Source organism: Schistocerca serialis, chromosome 1 (assembly GCF_023864345.2).
Source record: "Schistocerca serialis cubense isolate TAMUIC-IGC-003099 chromosome 1, iqSchSeri2.2, whole genome shotgun sequence".
In the NCBI taxonomy this organism is placed as follows: Eukaryota; Metazoa; Arthropoda; class Insecta; order Orthoptera; family Acrididae; genus Schistocerca; species Schistocerca serialis.
This window is the reverse complement of record NC_064638.1, coordinates 919,525,594-919,550,043: the sequence shown is the minus strand read 5'-3', so window position 1 is coordinate 919,550,043 and position 24,450 is coordinate 919,525,594. Positions and strand designations below refer to the sequence as shown.

Below are 24,450 nucleotides of genomic sequence, written 5' to 3'. Positions count from 1 at the left end.
CGACCTGTTGACTGGAATTACACAGTCTGACAATCAGGAACTGAACGCCACTCACCTCATTCTCCAAGCAAATACCGACAGTACCCGAGGTAATGTTCAGTACAACACTTTCCTCAGAAATAGTCTGGCAGTGTCCTAAAAGTGAAGGTCAAGAATGGGTAACCCCTCCCCTTCATGCAGTTTTCATGGTTAATGTATGATATGTGTACACAATATTGACCAAAAGGCTCATTGGAGATGTTCCCCTTGTCCAATACAGGTTTCTAAATTGATTTCAGACTTCTAGATTTTATAGCAAGAAGTGCATTACATGCAACCAAAACTTGGCGGTGCTACAGATCATTCTGTTACCACAAACTTTATTTCACATCCATATTCACATCCACTGGCTTTGCCGACTGACAACCAAATTATCGTATTCCAACCCAACATATATCTGTGTATACACTACATATTCATCGTCACCACAACCAAAATTTCAGGCAGACGGAGGGGGGGTGGGGGGGGGGTGGGGGGGGGGGTTGCTGCACTGTCACCCTCACTCAGCTGAAGGCTGCTCAGCCAAAGAATTTTGACCCAGACTTACTTGGACTGCTCTGTGCTGACAGACTTTGGCCTCACAAGTAGCACATTTTACAGCTACATTCTTTGATTTTTTACTTCAATATTTTTATTTAATATATATTTACGCTCCTGGTCTTAAGAACTAACAGAAGCCATTAAATAGTACATGCTTCCATTTAATGAGAGATTATTTATGTTGTATGCTGGCAATGTTAAATTATCAAACTTTGTCACCCATTATCTCAGAAAGATTTAAAGACTCAAATGTCCAGTTTTTCATGTTCAATTAATGTACTTTTACTAATATACTGAAGTAGAATTATTGCAAAAATTGTAGTATGAGATCTGTCATGATATTTTTTTTCATACACTTATTTTTATAGCAGAATATTGTAAATAAATGAACATAAGAACTAAACAACATAGGATATTATTATTATTCTAGTTCCATATGTGTTAAATCTTGCTCTTGATATGCTGTGAAAATTTCATGTTTTTATCTTCAGTGCTTTTTTGAGATAATGGTCATTTATAGTGAAAAGTAGTTCCGAGGTACTGACGTTAAAAGTTTTTTAATTCTAAACTTTTATACTGACATACTGCTCTGACTCTTTCATGCACTAGATTGTTCTGGCTCATATTCTGTGTTCTGTTCAGAGCTGTAATCGCTCAATGCTTGTCTTCTTTTTACTTTCTTGCCTCATTTGTATTTGCTGAGCAGCAAACTCTGCTTGGTATACATGAAGCACGTCCAGTCCTCATCACACCAACTTCTCCAGAACGTTCATTCTTTTATACTTCCCCCTGTCAAATGCTATTACACCATCAGACACTGCTAACTTTAGAATGATGAGACCAACAATAACAGTTTTAGGTACATGTCACCACACAGCATTACTGAAGGAGATGTTCATGTTTTGGGTCTTCTCATGCAAACATTTGTGTAGTACCTCTGGATCTGTAAAATCTTTGAATATAGGTTTGATTGGCTCCATTAATGTCAAAGGAAGATAATTATTATGTGTAATGGATCTAGGTTACCAGAGAATATAGCTTGCTTATAATTACTCCAAGCAGTATTGGTGTGGCCACTTCAAAAAGCATTATTCTGTTTGTTTACACTTCCTTCATTGTTTGCACAGTGTTTCCTACAACTTCAGACACAAATTCAGATCTTGTCTGTTAACCGCCAATTTGCATTTCTTTTGTGCTTAGTCATTTAATATACATAAAAAAGAACAATATACACAAGTACACTATTGAAATTGCTGACTAGCACATTATTTTCTAACAAACTAGTCCCCCAAACAAAGGATTGATTCTTTCATTCATATTTCCACTTCTGAGGCATAGCATTGGCATCAAAAAAGGCAGTTTACAGCCTTCTAGCCTGTGTGGTTCACAAGATAGAATTGTTTAACTATATCAGTGTATGTGGGGTGGTGGAAATTGTTAATTGCTTGTCAAATTTAAACATATTATTTGAAGGTCTTAAAATAGCCTGTTTTTGATGTATGATATACCATATTGTTCAGAAGCATCTAAAATACATTATGGAATGGAAAACAGGTAACATCAAATTTCATCGAATTTGACATACAGTCTCCTCTAACTGTGATCATTGCTTTTCTGTCTCGGAAGATAAAGAAGCTGCACATATTAACTAATGAACAGAAGATTTTCCCTTTGTTCTTTATTATTTGTCAAAAATTATTTTGAACTGTTTACAATACAGTTGGAATGTCCTTGCTTCACAGGACACCCAGTACATGTGAATGTAAAAAAAGAAACCTATTCTGTCCTTTTATAAAGGCAGCAGGCAAGTAAGGGACATAATTGCATTACAGGAGCCTGAACCGCCCAAACCATGGCCAGGGGTCTGGGATGCTACGCATTATGGTAGTCCGTGCATCCAGTATGTGTTCGTGCATAGCTCTAGTGACTCACCTGTGGTTGGTGAAGAGGACTGTCTGCACCTCAACATCTTCACACCAAAGGTAAGATAATTCAAGGCATCAAATTACTGTCAACACACCAAGGTGGTGTATATTCAAATTGCTATTGGACTCTGTTAGTGGCTTTCAGTAACATCTGTAAAAAAAATCTTCCCCATTACATGTAAATATATGACAAAACTACACTGTACAGCAATGTATCATGAACCATCACTCATTCTCTCCTACCCCAGGGAGTTGACAAATATACTTCGTGGATGTAAGTATGACAGTGTTAGGCCTACCTTTTAATTGATGGGACGTTAGAGACTACACTTACTAAAATGAGGTAGAGCACTTGCCCGCGAAAGGCAAAGGACCCGAGTTCGAGTCTCGGTCCAGCACACAGTTTTAATCTGCCAGGAAGTTTCATATCAGCACACACTCCACTGCAGAGTGAAAATCTCATTCTGGACACATCCCCTAGGCTGTGGGTAAGCCATGTCTCCGCAATATCCTTTCTTTCAGGAGTGGTAGTCCTGCATAGTTTGCAGGAGAGCTTCTGTAAAGTTTGAAAGGTAGTTGGTGAGGTACTGGCAGAAGTAAAGCTGTGAGGACAGGGTGTGAGTCATGCTTGGGTAGCTTAGTGGCAGAGCACTTGCCCACGAAAGGCAAAGGTCCCGAGTTTGAGTCTCAGTCTGGCACACAGTTTTAATCTGCCAGGAAGTTTCACTACACTTACTACTTTTTTGTCTAATACTGTGCTTCTTTATTTCATGCTAAATTCAGTGTTTTTTTACTAAACACAAATACTATTATGGAGTAAATAACAACCCATTAACTGGTTTAATGACTCTATTATTAATTTGTACAATTTTCTTTTCTTTAAGGAATTGCAGTGTGGCATTGTTGACCGTGAGATTTCACTGCAGTTGTTCATCCATGTAGTGTAAGTCTTTCTATTTGACACTATTTCAGTGACATCCAGAGGAAGACTAATCTCATTGGCTGCCATTGGTTAGTGGGCGGTGGAAAACAATTAAAGTCTTGTTATATGCCAAGTTATGAGGCAGCAAATATTAGCTACACTCAGTAGTGAGCCACTGTATGAATCTGTTGTAGATCTGAGCCATGACCCCTCCAAAAGACTTTCACTCAGGCAGGATCAAAACATTAAATTTTTCAAGAAAAACCCATAGGCCTATTGCCTGGGGAATTTTGAAAATTAAAAAATTATCATACAATGTACAGTTCAAGTAAATTTAGAAAATTTTCACCCGTCTTCCTAAACAGTTATGTCGTTATAGATGACACGCTACCTATTCAAAAGGTATTAATGTGCTTCAAAGCATATAAATTATGAGTTAAAGTAAAAAAGTACCATAGTAGTAACAACAAAAATATTTAAACTGACTTTTCCATCAGCATTGTTAGCGATCAAAAATTTGAAATTAATTCATAAACATAATGAATGGAAGAAATGCATAGAAGTGTTTCTGTGAAATATCTGTGGAAACAACCTTGTGATTGTCAAAAGCAATTTGAACCCATTCCCATAATTACGTCTCCAAACATGACTGTTTTGAATCATTAAAATGGTAGTATGATCACCAATTAATTCATTAATGGTGTTATTATTTCTACTCACAATACAGAGTATAAATCCCAAAAAGAAGTCAGTAATTGTTTTTAGCACACAAAATATTTGTCTCAATTTCAGTTATTTTACTTTACAATTTTCCATTCATGTTTCAGCATCATATGTTGACAAATACAGTCCTTATAAGTAAGGAAGTATTTAAGGAACTGTAGGCATACTGGAAGGTCTTAGAAAGAAAAATGAATAACACAGCTTTCCTACCCTCTTAGAGATACAGTGTGAAGTATGAGTAACAAAAATCAGTGTAGTTCTAAGGTAATATCATAGCGTATAGAAGGCAGAAAGTGTGATTACTATCTGAGTGCACCCATTTTGCCACTTCACAGGACTAGCTCCAATTTAAACGCAACTCTCCAATGCAGTTTGATTACATTTTCAGATATGTGCCTCTGTTTTACATGTTATAAAGTCACGATTCTCATATACACTATAGGAATGTACTTAAATTAGACTATTTAAGCATAGACTTAATACTGATAATTGATTTTTTGAATTGTTCGGGCATAGAAACAGGATAACGTGGCAGTGCATAAACCACATGACTTCATGCACAATATTTAATTTTTGGATTGTCAGTGTATTAAAGTAGCAAGAAAAGGAGTAAAAAGGAACTATTGAATTCTCTATGGCAACACTAATATTTGTTCTTACCATGTCACTTCATATTTGTACAGCTGACCAGCTAGTTAATGATTGTGAAATCTACTACAAAATACAATACATTAACAACTTACTTTTAATAATACTGCAGATAAACTAGAGTTATAATAATATGTCATTTCTTGTGAAATGTTTTCAGTTCTGTTATATATATTGCAGAACATTGTTGATCTTTAATTCTCTCCCAATGTTGTGTTTATAACTATTGGAATGACAATTTGATAATAAACTCATCTAACAAAATGAGATCCATGTGGAGAGTTAGAAAGAAAGAAACTTGTAGTTCAGTGCCAAAGAAGAAGAATGTATCATTAACACAAGAAGGCTCAAAAGTCCCAGACCCAAATTCAGTTGTGGAAAAATTCAATGAATACTTCACTTCACTAGCTGAAGACCTCATTCAAGTACATAGTCCCAAGTTTCTCCAGCAAGTCAGTGATCTCGACTGCTTCTATGTATGTTTATGAAACAAACCCCCAATGAAATTATTAGTAAAATTAAATTATTAAGCAATAAAATGTCAAGTGGTCTTGATGAAGTACGTGATTTCATATTAAAAGCATGTGCTCACCACATAGCAAACCACTTGGCAAAAATTTTCAACCTCTCTAAAAACTGGTGTATTTCCAGATATTTTTAAAATAGCACAAGTTTCGCCACTGCTAAAAAAAGGTTCTTCCGAAAAATATCAAACTACCGACCTCTGTCACAGTGAAGTTCCTTTTAAAAAATTCTAGAAAAACTCTTATATGACAGGCTTTTAGGATTCATAAATAAATTTGCACCTCTTACAGTACAACCACATGGTTTTGGAACGTCTAAATCTACACAGACAGCAATTTTCGAATTCTTAGACTGCATTTCAAAATCCCTTGATCAACATAAATTAGCTGCAGGTATTTTTCTAGATATACCAAAAGCCTTCGATGTCCTGGGCCATAAGATTCTGCTCGAAAAATTGGAAAGACAAGGAGTAAGAGGAGTAGCACATAGCTGATTGTGTTCATACCTAAAAAACCGCAGTCAGAAAGTATCACTGCAGTATGAATTCAACAAAATGAATAAAACAAGAAACAACTCATTTCTTTATGAGTCCCACAAAAACTATCCTGTTTGCCGATGACACCAGCGTATTGCTCACTGGATCCAGTCCAGAAACTTTGCAGTCCACAGCAGAAAGTTCTATGAAAAGACTTTCTGAGTGGTTCAACAAAAACAAACTCATTATAAATACTGAAAAACTGTGTGTGTCGATTTTCATTTAATTCCTCCAACTAATCAAATGTCAATTCAAGCTCAATTAAAAAATTATCCCCTAGAAAATGTAAGCGTCACAAAATTTTTGGGTCCATGGGTTCAGCAAGACTTAAAGTGGGTCACACTTATAAATAACTTGTCTAGAAAACTACCATCTGTGTGCTATGGCCTAAGAATTTTAAAGGCTACAACAAGCAAAACAACAGTACTGCAGGCATACTATGCACAGTTCCACTCACTAGGCCGATATGGGATCGTTTTCTGGATACACTCAGCTCACAGTGTAAAGGTTTTCAGAATGAAAAAAGAGCTCTAAGACTAATTTGTGGCCTTAAAAAGATGGAGTCCTGTAAATCCCATTTTACTGAGCTGTGTGTTCTAAATGTTCCAAGTTTATTCATTTATGAAACTATCTTGTTCACTAGGGACTACCTCCTGAAAACAGGCAAACTGGTACAGAACAAAAATTAACACAACTACAGTACCAAAGGGAACTCTAATATACATAAAAAATAACACAGAACAACTGCCTATCAGAGGAGCATAGTTAACATTGGTGTAATACTACGCAACAAGATACTAGAAAATAAAAAATGCTACTCATCCAATATTTAAAGCTAAACTAAAGGCATTTCTAATAAAGCACTGTTTCTATTCTGTCAGAGAATTTCTGAATATGTAACAAAATTAATTGTAATAGGTACCTATTTTTAATTTGCCTACTATTTTGCTAATACTATGTAGTATTGTAACTATTCTTTGACCTGTGCAATATCAATTGTACAATTTGTGCTGTACGATACAACTGGATCGATAAAAAATCAAATCAAATTGCTTTCTAGCCTTTCAATCTTGATTCAAATTTTCTTTGCCAATAGTCAACCAAGAATGCATCAGCACCTATATCTCAGAAGACACAACAAGAGTACCCTTAATAAAAATGCTACTTGCCCAAAAGTCCCATAGGTCTACCAGTCCATAGAGCAAATGAATAAAAATTACAATACACTAAAATCCCCCCTCCCATGATACATGGACATTGCCATTGGTGGGGAGGCCTGCATGCTTCCGTGATACAGATAGCCATACCATAGGTATAACCACAATGTAGTATCTATTGAGAGGTCAGACGAACATGTGGTTTCTGAACAGGGGCATCAGCCATTTCAGCAGTTGCAGGGGCAACAATGTGGATAATTGACTGATCTGGCCTTGTGACATCAACCAAAACGGACTTGCTCTGCTGGTACTGCGAACAGCTGAAACCAAAAGGAAACTACAGCCATAACTTTCCTGAGGGCACACAACTCTACTGTATGGTTAAATGATGGTGGCATCCTCTTGGGTAAAATATTCCAGAGGTAAAATTGTCCCCCATTCAGATCTCTGGGAAGGGTCTACTCAGGAGAATGTCATTATCAGGAAAAAAACTGCCATTCTACAGATCAGAGAAAATGACTTATCAGTAAATACAACAGCTGTACCATAATTCCGGTCGCCCTGAACACCAATTGAACAGGTATGATAACAAATAATGTCTCTATCATAATAGGACTCCAAACCCAACTGAAGCTTATCACTGCCCCTTACAATAGCAATAGTTAACCAACTATTACCAGTTACAACCTCTGTAGCTGTACAAGAAAAATTAATCTTAGCTCCTACAAAAGTTATAGGTCCATTCAGAAGCTCTTCTTGTGCTACATTATTAGGAGTAAGACTAAATGTATCCACAGTCTTGTACACAGGCATTCTTGATCTTCTTGCATATCTTCTCCTCCCGTATGGCATGGCTGTGTGCTCAGTGCAGCTGCCTCGAGTCGAATGAGCGTGCAGCTGCCTGTACTGCGGAAGTTCCCACTGATAAGCACCACCTAACTGGGAGTGGCAGGAAGTACCGTGCTGATAATCCAACATGGCGGCCGGAAGCTGTATTTTTTCCAGCGGATCACGCTTAGTTGAAACTATAGCGCGATCCGCCGAGCTCTAGCGGCGGCCGAGCGAAACTCGTTCAAGGTCACCCGCCAATATATTTTTGAATATTTATTTATATATTTTTGAATATTTATTTATTTATTTTATATAAACTTCTACACATTGATCTTGCCAAAAGCCGAGAAGCGATTCTTCTTAGTGTTTTAGCTCTCTGGGGCACTCTGGGATGCTCTCTGGGTCACTCTCGGATGCCCTCTGGGGCACTCTGCCATGCTCTCTGGGAGAGTTTTGGATTCATTTTCTTTACTATTTCTTTATTTATCTCTCACCTTTCATTTTTAATTTTTTTATTTTATTGGTCATTATAAAGTTGCGAAGCATCCTTATCTATCTCGTGAGATTTTTTTTTTTTTTTAAGTCTACTTCTAATTTGACGTTAATTTCTTATCTTTTAGATCTCTAAATTAATTATTTATTAATTACAATATGTCTGTGGGTTGCAGGGGTTCCGACCCCTGGAGAGGTGGGTGGGTGTATGTGCATGGCTGTGTTTACTTAGCTGCTGCAGCTACATACAGCGCCAGTTCCTACGTAGTTCGCTCGGCCGCCGCTAGAGCTCGGAGGATCGCGCTATAGTTTGAATATTTATTTATTAATTTTATATAAACTTCTACACATTGATCTTGCCAAAAGCCGAGAAGCGATTCTTCTTAGTGTTTTAGCTCTCTGGGGCACTCTGGGATGCTCTCTGGGTCACTCTTGGATGCTCTCTGGGGCACTCTTGGCATGCTCTCTGGGAGAGTTTTGGATTCATTTTCTTTACTATTTCTTTATTTATCTCTCACCTTTCATTTTTAATTTTTTTACTTTATTGGTCATTATAAAGTTGCGAAGCATCCTTATCTATCTCGTGAGTTTTTTTTTTTTTTTTTAAAGTCTACTTCTAATTTGACGTTAATTTCTTATCTTTTAGATCTCTAAATTAATTATTTATTAATTACAATATGTCTGTGGGTTGCAGGGGTTCCGACCCCTGGAGAGGTGGGTGGGTGTATGTGCATGGCTGTGTTTACTTAGCTGCTGCAGCTACATACAGCGCCAGTTCCTACGTAGTTCGCTCGGCCGCCGCTAGAGCACGGAGGATCGCGCTATAGTTTGAATATTTATTTATTAATTTTATATAAACTTCTACACATTGATCTTGCCAAAAGCCGAGAAGCGATTCTTCTTAGTGATTTAGCTCTCTGGGGTGCTCTCTGGGTCACTCTTGGATGCTCTCTGGGGCACTCTTGGCATGCTCTCTGGGAGAGTTTTGGATTCATTTTCTTTACTATTTCTTTATTTATCTCTCACCTTTCATTTTTAATTTTTTTATTTTATTGGTCATTATAAAGTTGCGAGTTATCTATCTCGTGAGATTTTTTTTTTTTTTAAGTCTACCTCTAATTTGACGTTAATTTCTTATCTTTTAGATCTCTAAATTATTATTTATTAATTACAATATGTCTGTGGGTTGCAGGGGTTCCGACCCCTGGGGAGGTGGGTGGGTGTATGTGCATGGCTGTGTTTGCTTAGCTGCTGCAGCTACATACAGCGCCAGTTCCTACGTAGTTCGCTCGGCCGCCACTAGAGCTCGGAGGATCGCGCTATAGTTTCAACTCAGAGCGATCCGCTGGGAAAAATACCGGAAGTGGCAGCCATGTTGGATTATCAGTGCGCTACTGAAATGTCAGATCCCTTAATCAGGCAGTTAGGTTAGAAAATTTAAACAGGAAATGTATAGGTTAAACTTAGATATAGTGGGAAATAATGAAGTTTGGTGGCAAGAGGAACAGGACTTCCGGTCAGGTTAATACAGGGTTATCAACACAAAATCAAATAGGGCCAATGCAGGAGTGGGTTTAATAACAATAAGAAAATAGGACTGCAGTTAAGCTAAAATGAACAGCACAGTGAACACATTATTGTAGCCAACATAGACATGAAGCACACACACACCACAGTAGCACAAGTTTATGTGGCAACTAGCTCTGCAGATGATGAAGAGATTGAAGAAATGTATGATGGTATAAAGGAAATTATTCAGTTAGTTAAGGGAGATCAAAATTAAATGAGGAAGCCGCATGTTACAATTTTGCATAGAGCATAATTTAATCATAGCTATCAATTGGTTTAAGAATCATGAAAGAAAATTGTATATATGAAGGAGACATGGAAACCCCAGAAGGTTTCAGATTGATTATATAATGGTAAGACAGAGGTTTTGGAACCAGGTTTTAAATTTTAAGACATTTCCTGGGCCATATGTGGACTTTGATCACCATTTATTGGTTGTCAACTATAGATTAAAACTGAAGAAACTGCTAAAAGGTATGAAGTTAAGGTGATGGACCTGGATAAACTGAGAGAACCAAATCATGTTGAAAATTTCAGAGTTAGCATTAGGAAATAATTAACAATAACAGGGGAAAGGAATACAGTAGAAGAAGAATGGGCAGCTTTGAGAGATGAAATAGTGAATGCAGCAGAGGATCAAGTAAGTAAAAAAGGTGAGGACTAGTAAGAAATGAAGTAGATGAAAGGGAATACAAACATCTGAAAAGTGTGATTGACAGGACAGGCAAAATGGCTAAGCAGGAATGGCTAGAGGACGAATGTAAGGATTTAGAAGTATATATCACTAGGGCCAAAACAGATGGTGCCTTCATGAAAATTACAGAGAACTTTGGAGAAAAGAGAACCAATTGTATGTACATCAAGAGCTCAGGTGGAAAACTAGTCCTAAGCAATGAAGGAAGAGCAGAAAGATGGAAGGGGTATGTAGAGGGTCTATACAAGGGAGATCTACTTTAAGGCAATGTTATGGAAATGGAAGAGGACGTAGATGAAGAAGAGATCGGAAATAAGAAACTGCATGAAGAATTTGGCAGAGCACTGAAAGACCTAAGTTGAAACAGGGCCCAGGAATAGACAACATTTCATTATAACTACTGATGATAGCCTTGGGAGAGCCAGCCATGACAAAACTCTTCCATCTGGTGAGCAAGTTGTATGGGACAGGCAAAATGGCCTCAAACCTCAAGAAGAATATAATAACTCAAATTCCAAAGAAAGCAGGTGCTGAAAAGAGTGAAAATTACTGAACTATCAGTTTAATAAGTCACGGTTGCAAAATACTGACGTGAATTCTTTACAGAAGACTGAAAAAATTGGTAGAAGTGAATCTTGCGGAAGATCAGGTTGGGTTCCGGAGAAATGTAGCACTGACCATATGACTTCTCATACCTGATATCATTTGTAGGTTTAGAGACAGCTTTAGACAGTGTTGATTGGTATACTCTCTTTCAAATTCTATAGGCATCAGGGGTAAAATACAAGGAGTGAAAGCCTATTTGCAGTTTGTACAGAAACCAGGCGTCAGTTGAGGGGCATGAAAGGGAAGCAGTGGTTGAGAAGGGAGTGAGCCTATCCGCAATGTTATTTAATATGTGTATTGAGCAAGCAGTAAAGGAAACAAAAGAAAAATTTGTAGTAGGAATTAAAGTCCAGGGAGAAGAAATAAAAGCTTTGAGGTTTGCTGATGATATTTTAATTCTGTCAGAGACAGCAAAGGACTTGGAAGAGCAATTGAATAGAATGGACAATGTCTTGAAAAGGGAATATAAGATGGACATCAACAAAAGCAAAACAAGGATAATGGGATGAAGTCAAATTAAATCAGATGGTGCTGAGGGAATTAGATTATAAAATGAGAAACTGAAAGTAGTATATGAGTTTTGCTATTTGGGCAGCAAAATAACTGATGACAATCAAAGTAGAGAGGATATAAAACATGAACTGGCAGTAGCAAGAAAAGCATTTATGAAGAAGAGAAATTTGTTAACATCAAATATAGATTTAAGTGTCAAGAAGTCTTTCCTGAAAGTATTTGTATGGAGTGCAGCCACGTATTGCAGTGAAATGTGGATGATAAACAGACAAGTTGAGAAAAGAGGTTTTGAAATGTGCTGCTACAGAAGAGTGATGAAGATTACATAACTAATGAGGAGGTACTGAATGAAATTGGGAAGAAGAGAAATTTGTGGCACAGTCTCACTAGAAAAAGGGGTCGGTTGGTAGGTCACATTCTGAGGCATCAAGGGATCACCAATTTAGTACAGGAGGGAAGCATGAGGGGTAAAAATTCTAGAGGGAATCCAAGAGCTGAATAAAGTAAGCAGATTCAAAAGGATGTAGGTTGAAGTAGTTACTTGGAGATGATCAGGCTTGAACAGGATAGAGTTGCATGAAGAGCTGCATCAAACCAGTCTTTGGACTGAAGACCACAACAACAACAACAACATAAAAAATAAAACATAAAAAATTAAAACATTTTCAATGTATTTTCTCACCTTTTAACTACTTGGAAACTTTACTTGTTGATTCACTCATTTTTGTTGACTTAAGTTCCTTCCTGAGTTCCTTCATTTTGAAACAGAATTGACATTTCATGCAATAAAAAAGTTAGTTCAGATACAGGCTCCATGGCTTGTTCTGCACTACAAGCCAAGCCTGAAGTAGTCTTTTTTTTTTTTTTTTTTTTTTTTTTTTTGATGTTTTCCACACACTCATAGAACAAGTCAACCAAGGAAGCATATAGAGAAGAAAGATTAGTACTTAATGGTTCTTCTGCCTGTAGCAAGACATTTAACAGTACTTCTGAAGGGTAACATAAATAACTTTGTCGCTGATGAGAACCATAGCCTTTCAAGTTAGTGAAAAGTGAAAATGGGTCTTTTTCTACTGATGAATTCTTTATTGAATCTAAACAGGCACAACATTTAGTGATTTTTGAGGCCTGATGTGCAATATAACTTGCTATGTTGTGTACAGTACATGTTTTGTGTTATCAAGTACCCTGTTGTAGTACTCATTGGGTTTTCACTCAGAATGATTTTCATTGGTATTTATGACAATGTTTTTGTTCTATACTCCCTAGCACAGATATTTTGATGTCAGTGTATTTCTTCTTAGTCTTCTTAGCTAAGATTCTTATCTGATTGGCATAGGATGGAACAGTGGGTTCTGTCCCTGATTCAAAATTCCCTCAATTTTTTAAAACATTCTTGACAGGCACATATATTGAGTGGAGCATATGTAAAAGTAGAAAGCCTACTAATGAAGGATGGTCATCACAGATAAATGATCTAATAATACAAAAATGTCACTCTAGTGTACCCTGATTGAACTTGGCTGTCAATACATATTTAAACCATTTCTTCCACAAGTATTCAGCTATTTCTAATGTGTTCTATACTGTTACTCAGATTGATTCCAATTTTCTGTGTGAAGCAAAAGTACTGTCTGAAGTAGCCTGAATATAAGAACTACACTGTAGAATTTAATGATGATCTGAATATTTTCTCATACCACATGCTGGTGTTTTTGAATTCAAAATATCACAAAGGTAATTTGTATACTGAGTACATTTTCCAGTTGGCTTACTATTTTCAAATCCCACAGTGTCACTCTTGCTAAAAAAGTGTATAGCTTTTGCCATGCAGGTACTAAACAACTGGAAAGCAAGGTGAGCATTCATCCGTTGAAAGGAGGTTGGGTGTTTGTGTGTGTATGTCAGTTTGCCACATGCCTTTACACCAGCAAATTCCTGTGAATTGACAGCTTCATAAACATGTTCATAAAATCCATAACTCATGATGTCATCATTAAAGTGGTTACATATGCATTTCAAAATATGTTTTAAATCTGAAAAAACTCAAACTTTTCTTTTCTCATCAACAGGATTTTGAAAATAGCATTTAGTATTCCCCTTGTTTCCTGATATTTGAAAATGTTTCCAGGCTTGTTTTTTAGACTGGCTGCCATCACATGTAATACCTATAGTTTATAATGGGTCACCCTCCTCTTCTAGTACCTCTTTTTTTTTTTTTTTTTTTTTTTTTTTTTATAAAGAACTGATACCATGTATAATATTGATTCTTGTATAGGTGAACATTATATCAGCTGTCTAGCTGAATGAACTTCATGTGATTTTGTATACAGTGTGTTATGTTTTGGGCTAAAATATGTAAAAAAAATTGATTTGTTTGTACTCTGTACATACAGTTAAAATTACTCTTCTTTTAAAAATGTTTGAAATTACAGACTAACAAGCATACTTGAAATTCATATTATTAATTGCACAATCTAACACTAATTATCCAATTTAATTCTGGACTCATTTATAAAATAATGATATAAATTAGAAAAGATTCCCTTTGTGTCAAGAAAGTTTGTAAACTCTTTTGCATTGTAAACTGTTTGGAATATGGTTAGTACCGCAGAAAGTTAGTAGTTGTGGGTATGCCTCTAATGGAATCAGATGTGTTTTTGATTGTGTCACCAATAATGTAATCTGTTGCATGATAGAAGTGAAAATTGCATTAATCATGAATCTATGAGTTTCTTGTTAGCTCCTTGTCTTCCCTTGGGGTAATTTTTTTCCACTTGATAAAATTTTCTAGATCTTTTGGGGGCTTGAAATCTGACTTGCAACCAGGCACAAAACAGGAAGGCACTGCCACTTCAGTTCAGGAGACTGCAGACCCAGCTATTAATTTCAATCAAAATATTCGCTTGGCAACCATGTGTTCTGGTTTAATTTTCAGAAATCAAAAAATATGGCATCTACCTGCCTGCCTTGATCCAAAGCTTTCAGCATGTCATGTGAGAAAAGTGTGAGTTAATTTGGCATTGAGGAGGTCATTCTCTTCAAGATACCTCATTATGTATGAGCTGATAATATGTTCTAAGAGTCTACAATAAATCAACGTCAAAGATGTTGGACAATCGTTTTATGGATAACTTCTGCTATCCTTGTAGATGGGTGTGACTTGTGCTTTTTTCCAAGAACTGGACACAGTTTTTTGTTCAAGAGACCTACAATAGACTTTAGTTAGAAGATGGGGTAACTCAGCCACAAGTTCAGTATAGAATCTGGCAGCGATGTCATAGGACCATGTAAACTTGTTTAGTTTTAATGATTTCAGCTATTTTTAAACACCACTGACACTAATACTTATTTCATTCATCTTTGCAGTGGTACAAGGATTAAACTGGGACAGTTCTCCTGGGTTTTCCTTTGTGAAGCAACATTTGAAAATGGAGTTAAGCATTTCAGCTTTTGCTTTGATACCCTCAATTTCAGTTCTTGTCTCAGTTGCTAGGGACTGGACACTAACTTTGATGCCAGTAAGAGCCTTTACATATGACCAGGATTTTTTTGGGTTCTGTGAAAGATCATTTGATAATATTCTGCTTTGGTAGTCATTGAAGGCATCAAGCATTGCCCTCTTGGAAGCCAAATCCATTTCATTCAGTATCTCTGTATCTATAGCCCTATGCTTTGTTTCAAATCTATTATGAAGTAATCTCTGTTTCTTTAGTACACAGTGACTGTCTCCCATGGAGATTCTCTCCTGTTATGAACTGTACTGTTAGGTACGTATCCCTCCAGTGCATTGCCAACTATTTTTCTCTAACTTGAGCCATAGTTTCTTTACATGCTACTGCACCATGCTGAAAGTTTCAACTTCCTGACTGAGATGTGCCGCTACTGATTTTTTATCTAATTTATGGAAAATATAAATCTTTCTGCTTGTTTTAGTTGTACCAACACCGAGATTTTGCATACAGCCAACCTAAGTATGGACTTTACCTTTTATTACACTTCATGTTGTCAATTCTTTTTTTTTTTCTTCAATCTTCATTAGTTGATATTATCATAAAAAAGTCTGCCTGCTTAGGTGAGTGGTAACATGCTTGCCTACCATGCTGTGGGCCTGGGTTCGATTACCGGCCAGGTTAGAGGTTTTCTCTGATCATGGACTGGGTGTTGTGTTGTCCTCCTCATCATCACTGATGTGCAAGTCACCCAGTGTGGCGTCATCTAAAATAAGACTTCCAAATGGTGGCTGAGTTTCCCCAGACGTGACCTCCGTGCCAAAAATGCCACATGATAATTTCATTTTTTATCATAAAAATATCCAAAAGCATTTGGAACAATTAATAAATGTCAGCTTTCAGCATTTTTTTTTATTTTAATAGCCTTATATGAAGAACTTTCTTTCCTAAAAACAAAACTACAGTGTCTTGACACTGAAATAAGGACACTGGATCAAATACTAGTCACCCCAAAGAGACATAATCTAAAGCAATGTAAAATGGTATGCTCTTTAGTTGAACATTGAACTCTGACGATGGCCTCAAACCAGTGATGAAGCAAGCCCAAAAGTTTTTTTTAGGTGTGCCATAATCAGCTGAAGCCACTCATTCATATTCATTTCCTGTAGATCTACCAAATTGTGGGGATTTTTACTGCTAAACCTTAACCATGCTCCCAATAGCCACACATATTTCCCAAGAGATTAAGATCAGGTGATTTAGTTGGCCCAGCTTGAAGATTTAGAAGAATGAAGTACCTCTGGCCTGAGTTATACCCTCCATTTAATGTGACACATTAAATCATTGGCAAACTCAACATTTTTTCTCATTTTGAAAGACCCAAAATGAGACTCTTCAGGCTTCACTACATGCTACCAGTCAGCTACTGTCTAATTGCTGTGTTGTATGGTTGACTGAAGATGCGTAACTTTATGCACCACTGTGAACAATGGCCATTTTGAGGTACGTGACTCTAAATGTCCTTGCATGTGATACCTTCACACATAAGAACTGGTTGGGATGGGTCTATATTGACTAGCAGTAGCAATTCTTGCCATGTTTGAAACCAGTTACCATTGACAAGGTGTGACATTTGCCTCTGCTTCCTTACATCCTACACAGCTGTGAGTGGTACACCATTCCTTGTAGGTATGTTTAATGGTCCACACTAATACACACAAATATTGTGTAACATCATTTATGGTGTATTCATGTGCACATCTAAATACAATAGCATCTTTCAGCCATTATGTCATGTATCAATATTTCTCCATCTTACTGAGCTGATTTTATACAACCAACGGGCATATACACACCCTTTCACTGTCATGACTTAACAACACCGCTGGAGAACCACATGACACCTGGCACCAGTTCTACATCACCTACAGGATTCTAATGTGAGCAGCATTCTCTTTCAAGAGGGGTGGCTAATATCTTTTCCACAGAGATTACTATGCTAAGGAAAAAAAATCAGTAATAAAACAAGAATAAAGGCTAATGTTATATAATTTTAAAGCAGTAATTCAAAATGTTTCATTAATTTAGTCATCACTAACTCATTTGTGCAATACCTCAGTTTCACATCTTAATGAATATGGAAACTGACTCATACTTCAAAAATAATAATAATATTGTATGTGATGCTATGAGGCACAAACTATAGACATTATACTTTTGAAAGAAAAGAAAGACAGATAACTACTGTCCCAAGAATGCATTGTGTTAATGAAACTAGCTAGTCTGATAAATTACCAGTACAAGACTCATAGTATTCTGCCCACTGTATATTCATGTGTGAAGTATGTCTTTCTGTTCCAGTTGCCTACACCAAATGGAGTATCTCCCTTATTAGATGTTTTTGTGTTTATTCATGGAGGAGGCTTTATGAGTGGTTCTGGAAGATACTTTGGACCTGATTATCTACTGGATCATGAAGTTATTGTAGTAACCATCAACTACCGGTTAGGTATTCTTGGTGAGTTGCCATTTATCTGTACAGCATGGGAATCATTCATTTTCAGTGTTCTGTAATTTTTGATGACACTTTGCTCCCTAAATGAAATATGTTTCCCAGACAAGATCAGTGGTCTCATTCATTCTTCTTTTCCAGTTTGTATTATGTAAATCCATCATCAAGTATAGCCAATGGGAATATTATTCACTAAAACGCAAAAGCAATTTATTTGTGTAAAGTATACTAACCATAAATGATGACTAGGGCTAATCTGTACATACTGTTAATTATGGGAATTACTTTATGAAAGTATACGTAGCCAAAAGTATTGTGCCTTGGTGACTTCTCAGACTTTCACCTCTAGCCAGCCCTGTAGCAGAAGTTTAATATATTTTCTTATTCCATTTTTAAATGGTGCCCTTCACCTTTTTTGAAATTGCAAAAATTACTCTAGAAAATTAATGTTTTTTGTACACAGCTCAATACGCAAATATCTTACAAATGCACTCACTCAATCAGAACTGAATGTTTGGGTGTAAATACTTCATTCTGCACTGTCATTGCTAGTCAGTGATAAGTCTTTGGGGCACTGTCCCCAACGAGCCCTCTCTGCTCCACTATCTCCCCCAGCCCCCACCCCACTCCTCAAGTCCAGTGCACTGAACAAGGGAGGAGGGTTGTCAACAATCAATGTGCGGTGCTTGTAGTTGCAGGTGCCATGCAAGTTCATATGACTGACGGTGCCCTAGCTAGCACCTTTGTGAGGCATGACCAGATTGTTTCTTGACAGGCTGCTGTGCAAGATTGAATGACTGCCTGTGTGATGGCCTGCAACATGTCGTGGCACTTTTGTGATCAGATTGTTTCACGTGGCTTGGAGTGCTTCAGATGCTATCAATAGGAGAATGCTGATTGACATGTTGGCAGTTGTTGATTGGAGACAGCTTGAATGTGATATGGAGCTAGCCATAGTGGAAGGCACAACAGTCGGCCAAAGTGCAATGTAGTGAGGGCTTGACTGCCAGAGACTGTGACATGTGTGAAAAAGCTACCACATTGTCAGGGTCATATTTGTGTTGCCAGTCTTGTCAGTAGTTGGAAGGAAGACTATTAGCTGGCCTGTCTGTGAGAGAAATCATGACTCTGCCATGAAGTCCACTGTTTTTCACAAGCAAAAAGTGTGGATAACATTTTTTACTGACAGGTGTAGTTGCAGAGTCCAGTGCCTTGTGCATGGCTTCTATAGAGGAGTGATCACCAATCAGTTTTACTGCTTCTTCTTAGGACTGAAAATCTCTAACACTGATGGTGATATCGGCTGGTCATTCCGGCAGAGAGTTAATGGTAGGTGACTCGCCAGAGGTATTATCTTGTTGGAAATGACTTTTGTTATTCAAGGAGTGAAGGGTCTGTGTGGGCTTTACTTGTTGATAGACACTATCGTTATCTTTCCATTTAAGCCTACATTAAACATGTGGCTACACTGTTGCAGCACCTAAAATGGTTTGTTATAAAGTGGTGACAGTGTTGGCCATACAGTTATCATCTTGAATCACTACATATTCATAGTCAGTGCAACCATTATGAAGGAACAGTGTCTGTACCATATGCACCAACAGAGGAGGTATGCGTGATTTCTGTATATGTCTTTTGACACTCTCTGCCATGTCCAGTAGGTCAGATGCGCTGGGGGTAGGAGTAGGCAGCACAAGCTCTGCTAATAGTGTCAGTGTCTCCCTGTATAGAATATCTGCTAGTGAAGCTTTTGAATCATCCTTGTGTGCCATGCAGACTCCAAGGAGCATCCATGCAGGGGGCAGGAGGTTGGGGGGGGGGGCTCCATCCATTCAACCCTGAGGCACGTGAGTGTGGTTTTATTGTTCAGTACCATCATTCCAACAGGCTGTTGCTTTGGGTATAGTAAGCCATAGAACAATGACAAGTTGCTCTGCACAAGTATCATGATGCACTAGAAAATGAAGACTTAAAGTAATAGCTCTGATATGTGGTAATAGTGTCAGGACAGCCAAACTGGGTGATCCAGTTCATCATTAAAGCACTAGTCATAGATTTTTATGTAATTTTGAAAGTCTGGTCTTCCTCCACCCAGTTCAGTTGGTTATGTGGTCGACCATCTACAGTATGTACCTGTATCCCTCCAATTCTGGTAAGGGTACCAATAAATCGAGGTGTACATGTCGGAACTACTGACATGGAATTTCAAACTTGTGGGGTGAGGCTGCACATGCTGGTCTTCTTTGCTGCATTGACAGTCTACACACAACCTTGGTCATTCCCAAAAATCACAAACAAAATGTTATGTAATGATCCAGGTTATCAATTGCTCACCTTTGTGGCTGAGATTATGTAGTGTGCCAAAAAAATAATGCATTGCGTTAATGAAGGTATTGTAGGCTGAAAATTTTGTTGTGATATGTCACAGAGGACAGCTGCATCTGTTCCCAGGATTGGTCTGCATTCATTCTTGAGGTTAAAATGAATCCTCGAGCAATGCACCAGTCGTCCAATCATGTTTCTGTTCTTCCCCAACTTTGTTGAAGTTGAGGGTGAGGGAGAAGGTGCTGACTTACTACAAGTAATCAACGACAACATTATCATCCCCACGGAGATGGTGGGCATCCATAGAATACTTTGAAATCAGACCAAGAGATTGATATTGTCTCGGTTTGACCATAGATGAAAAGTTGTTGAATGGCATCTGCCAGAGGTTTGTAATCTGTATTACTAACCACATGACAACCATCAATATCCTCATAAAAATGGGTGAATAGTTTACTGTCAAAAGCTGTCCATTTTCTTTGTGGGGCTGTAAGCTTTTCTGGAGAGAAATCGTAGAGATTGTTTATCACCTGCTACATCCTTGTGGAGGATGGCACCTATGGCTTTGTCACTTGCGTCCATCATAATTGTAACCTGTGTGTCCAGTACCACATGTACTGCACCAGTAGCATCTAACCGGCAGTCTGGGAAAATGCTGCCAGCATTTCCCATGTCTACAATAGTATATGTTTTCCTTTTGTTTGAGGGCCAGGAAGAGCATTCATATATGGTGCTTGAACACGTCTGAGACATGTGCTATCGTATTTGCATAATTTTCACTTGTCTTCACTTATGATCATACCTGCATCATGGAGGACAGTGAGAATAACTTCTGATGACCATGAGAAAAAAATAAGAATCTCATCTAACATAGCAGCAGTACAGGTTAAACAATACCCTCTCGATGAATAATAACCAGGTCCATACCACTTTTTTGAGGCCATGTGGCATCACCAGAAACTTGAATAAGCCAAGTGGTGTGGTGATGGCCATTTTAGGAACATCATTTGGATGCATATTGATCTGGTAGTGTGCCTTTTCAAAGTCAGCCACTGAGAAAAACCTTCACCCTTTTGAGCACACTGGTAAAGTCTCGTATGTTTATTGTATGGAAACTGTTGAAAATCATGTGTGAGTTGTGTTCTATAGTGTCCACATAGTCAAATAGAATCATCTTTCTTAGCTATTAATTTTATTTGCAATGCCTACACACTGTCTAATAGCTTACAATGCCCATATGCAACTTGTCATCCACTGTCATCTTAGCTGCCTGCAGGAGGGGCAGGGTGAGGTGGTGTCTTTTGTGCCAGAAAAGGGTCCTATTTTCATATTTATGTAGTGCATCATATCATTTTTAACTGTGCACTGATGAAGTAGAACTGAGAGTCCATAACTGATGGGGTCAGAGAAGTTTTGAAAAAACACAAAAGGTGACACAATATGTGCTTTACTGACCAGAGAGAACTGTCTCTATAGTGGTTCAGGTGGCACAGCTATCTCTGCATGGTGCAGAAGAGCATGAATATCTGTTAGAGGCATAGCTGCATCTTTCATGACTGCTGTGTGCTTGTTGTTGTTGTAGCAGGTCAGGCTGTGTGGCCTCCTTGGTCAGTTGTGGAGGGATGTGGTTGGTCATCAGAGGCATGGCTGAATCATTCATAGCTGTCACAACATGTTTTTGTAGTCACTGAAGGAGGTCAGACTGCACCACATCCTCATTGTGTTGTTGATTGGATGTTCTTATCAGTTAGGGATATGGCTGCATCATTTACAGCCACTGTGATGAATGTTAGTTGTTGTAGCTGCTCTCGCACATGCGTGAGAGTGAGAAACTTCTTGTGTATTTACTGGCATTATCTGTCGTTATCATAATGTACGGAACATGTGTCATCATAGGTCAGGAAGAGACATGCCTGGATGATGGACATAGCACATGTTGCCTTGGTACATTCAAGCAATATATTTTAGGGTTTTGTGCTGGCCATAGTGAACAGGCACAAATGTTGTCTCGCAGCCTGGGATAGATTTGAGGTGAAGAGCCATTGGATGAACTGTTACACCATGTAATGGAACAGAGTATCCTGGTTGAGGTCAAGGAAGAGACAGAACTTTCTGAGAAAATCAATCTACAGGACTGGTTTTGCTATGCCAGCGAGGTAGAATGTCCAAGAACAACATAACTCATCTGTAAGTTGCACGGTATATTCAGCTTTGCCATGCATGTGGACGTTGATTTCATTTGCCACATGGAGCTTTAAACTTGGAACCTTGTAGTAAATTTTGGGTATGTGTCTTGGTACAGTACATACATTACTTCTGAGCCTGTGCTGATCAGGAAATATATATTGGTGTATGTGCCTCGGATGTACATGTGACCTCCAGTTTGTATTCTCATTGTGGAGGAGAGGCGACTTGTCAATGCTAGGTGGGGCAGTGCACCTATATTGGCTCATGTATGAAGTTTGGGTGCAAGCAGGCCTATTGACAGTTGAGACCAGCATCATTGAAATGTGCATGGTACCAGAAGCGAGGTGGTGGCAGAATTAACTGTACCAGTGTCGTCAGGTGGTGGTGTTGCACCATGCGCCAGTGCTCGGGCCAGGGGTTGTGATGTCAGTTTCCCACATCTTTGAACAGCATCAGATCTACTAATGACCATAGGCAGTGCTACAGTTGAGGGAATGAGCTGTCTGATAAACATTCCTCTTGTATCACTTGCCGCACTTGTTGCTCCAGTGAATGGCAAACATGTTGCAAGAGTATTGCTGTGTTGCATTTGGTACTGGCAGGTGACATGAGTGTTAGGGCACTAATTAACTCTGTGTGCTCAGTGAGATGGGATATTAGCATGACAAATTCTGAGTTGTCATGCACAATTCATAATGTTGCAAAAATTTGCTCTGTTATTGCAAACCATAAAGTTACCTGATTGGGCCTGAATGGAATGATTTTTGGTTGCATTGCTTCTTGTCATTTCACAGTGTAATCCACTTATTGCTGCCCTGTAAAGATCAGATAGTAAGGCTCTACCATGGCATCTGTTGGTAGACAAGGCATAGTTGCCTGACCAAACACAGCAGTACTATTGTCCCTGGGTTGTTGCTGCAGAAAGATCATGTCAAATGTTGGTAATCATGACACAGTATATGAAGTAGTTGTGTATATTGCAGTAGATGTAGGATCCACAGTTGGAATATTATTTGTTCTCATGAACACTAAATTTGTAGTTTTGCTGCCCATGGACTTGGTGTTGCACAATGGTTTTGTGTATCTAGCGACCATACCAACAATCTATGTATGAAATGATGTGGTAGGTGCAGTAGATGCAGAAGATGTAAAATCAGTCTGTACACATGTAAGTCATACAGGATAACCAAAATTTCCTGTATTAAGTTTGGAGCATAAGTTCATCATTAAAGGTGACCATTGTTTCATCACAATCACTGTATTCTACACTGCCATCCTGTTCTAATTTGCACCTGTTTGTCATTGCAAGTGCTGTGGGTACTGAGCAGTATTAATACCTGACATAATCAGGGTGGTTAAACATCGTAAAACAGCTGGTGGGTATGAAGTTGTGCCTGCAGGTTGCATCATACACACTCAAAAAATACTTCAGCACTCAATGTCACTGTATTCGTGGTGTTTTTGCAGTCATGGCCACCAGTATGGATTGTTTCCTCTGTAGCTTAGACAAGGAATGACCCAATGATGTACAAAGACATAGAATCTCAATATATATAATTTAGTTTACACAGCACAATACACAAACCTTTTTACGGTTGCAGTCACTTGGTCTGAACTGTTTTCAGCACAGACACATGACTCTGCACGGCCATCGCTGGTGAGTAATAACCTTTTGGACACTGAAATCAAGAAAATCCTGTCAGTATTGTATTTAATTATCTATCTGTTACATTATTACTCTACTACAAATCTATTTGTTATGTTATTATTCTACTATAAATGAATAATCAGTAATTGGCATTGAATTTAGCAGAAGTGTTATCAAAAACCAGGTACCAGTTAAACACATTTTGAAATAGAATCTATTGGAAATTAAAAATATTTCCATTTTCCAGGCAGGTAAAATTCTTGAGGCAAGTATCACATGTTCCAAGGTAAAAAACCTTTTGTTTCAAGGCTCAAGATGTTGCATGACTGACAAACTATGGCTTAACTGTCGAAGTGTTATATAAACAGTTCTAAAAACATATGTAAATTAGCTGCTGATAAAATTTCTTTGCTGAACAATCAGTTTTGTCCTACACACCTTTGTCAGGTTCATAAAAACTTTTGCAACATCATTCTAGGCAATAAGATCAGTGCCATCAAATAATAAATCCAGGAATTCACCATTGTTCTCAAATAGCAAAAAAATGTGCACTCATTCTTGTAGTATTAACACTCAGCATTAACAGTATTGTATGAACACATTTCTA

The 24,450-nt window shown here is 37.9% G+C and overlaps 1 protein-coding gene across 1 annotated transcript in view; it reads left to right on the top strand.

Annotated features, from left to right (window-relative positions):
* The window catches only part of LOC126448043 (venom carboxylesterase-6-like), a 199,496-nt gene that overhangs the window by 32,606 nt on the left and 142,440 nt on the right, over positions 1-24,450 (top strand). Inside the window, exons 2-3 of the mRNA XM_050090994.1 lie at positions 2,412-2,561; positions 17,533-17,689. Coding sequence (XP_049946951.1) covers positions 2,412-2,561; positions 17,533-17,689 — 307 coding nt within the window. The remainder of the gene's footprint in view (positions 1-2,411; positions 2,562-17,532; positions 17,690-24,450) is intronic.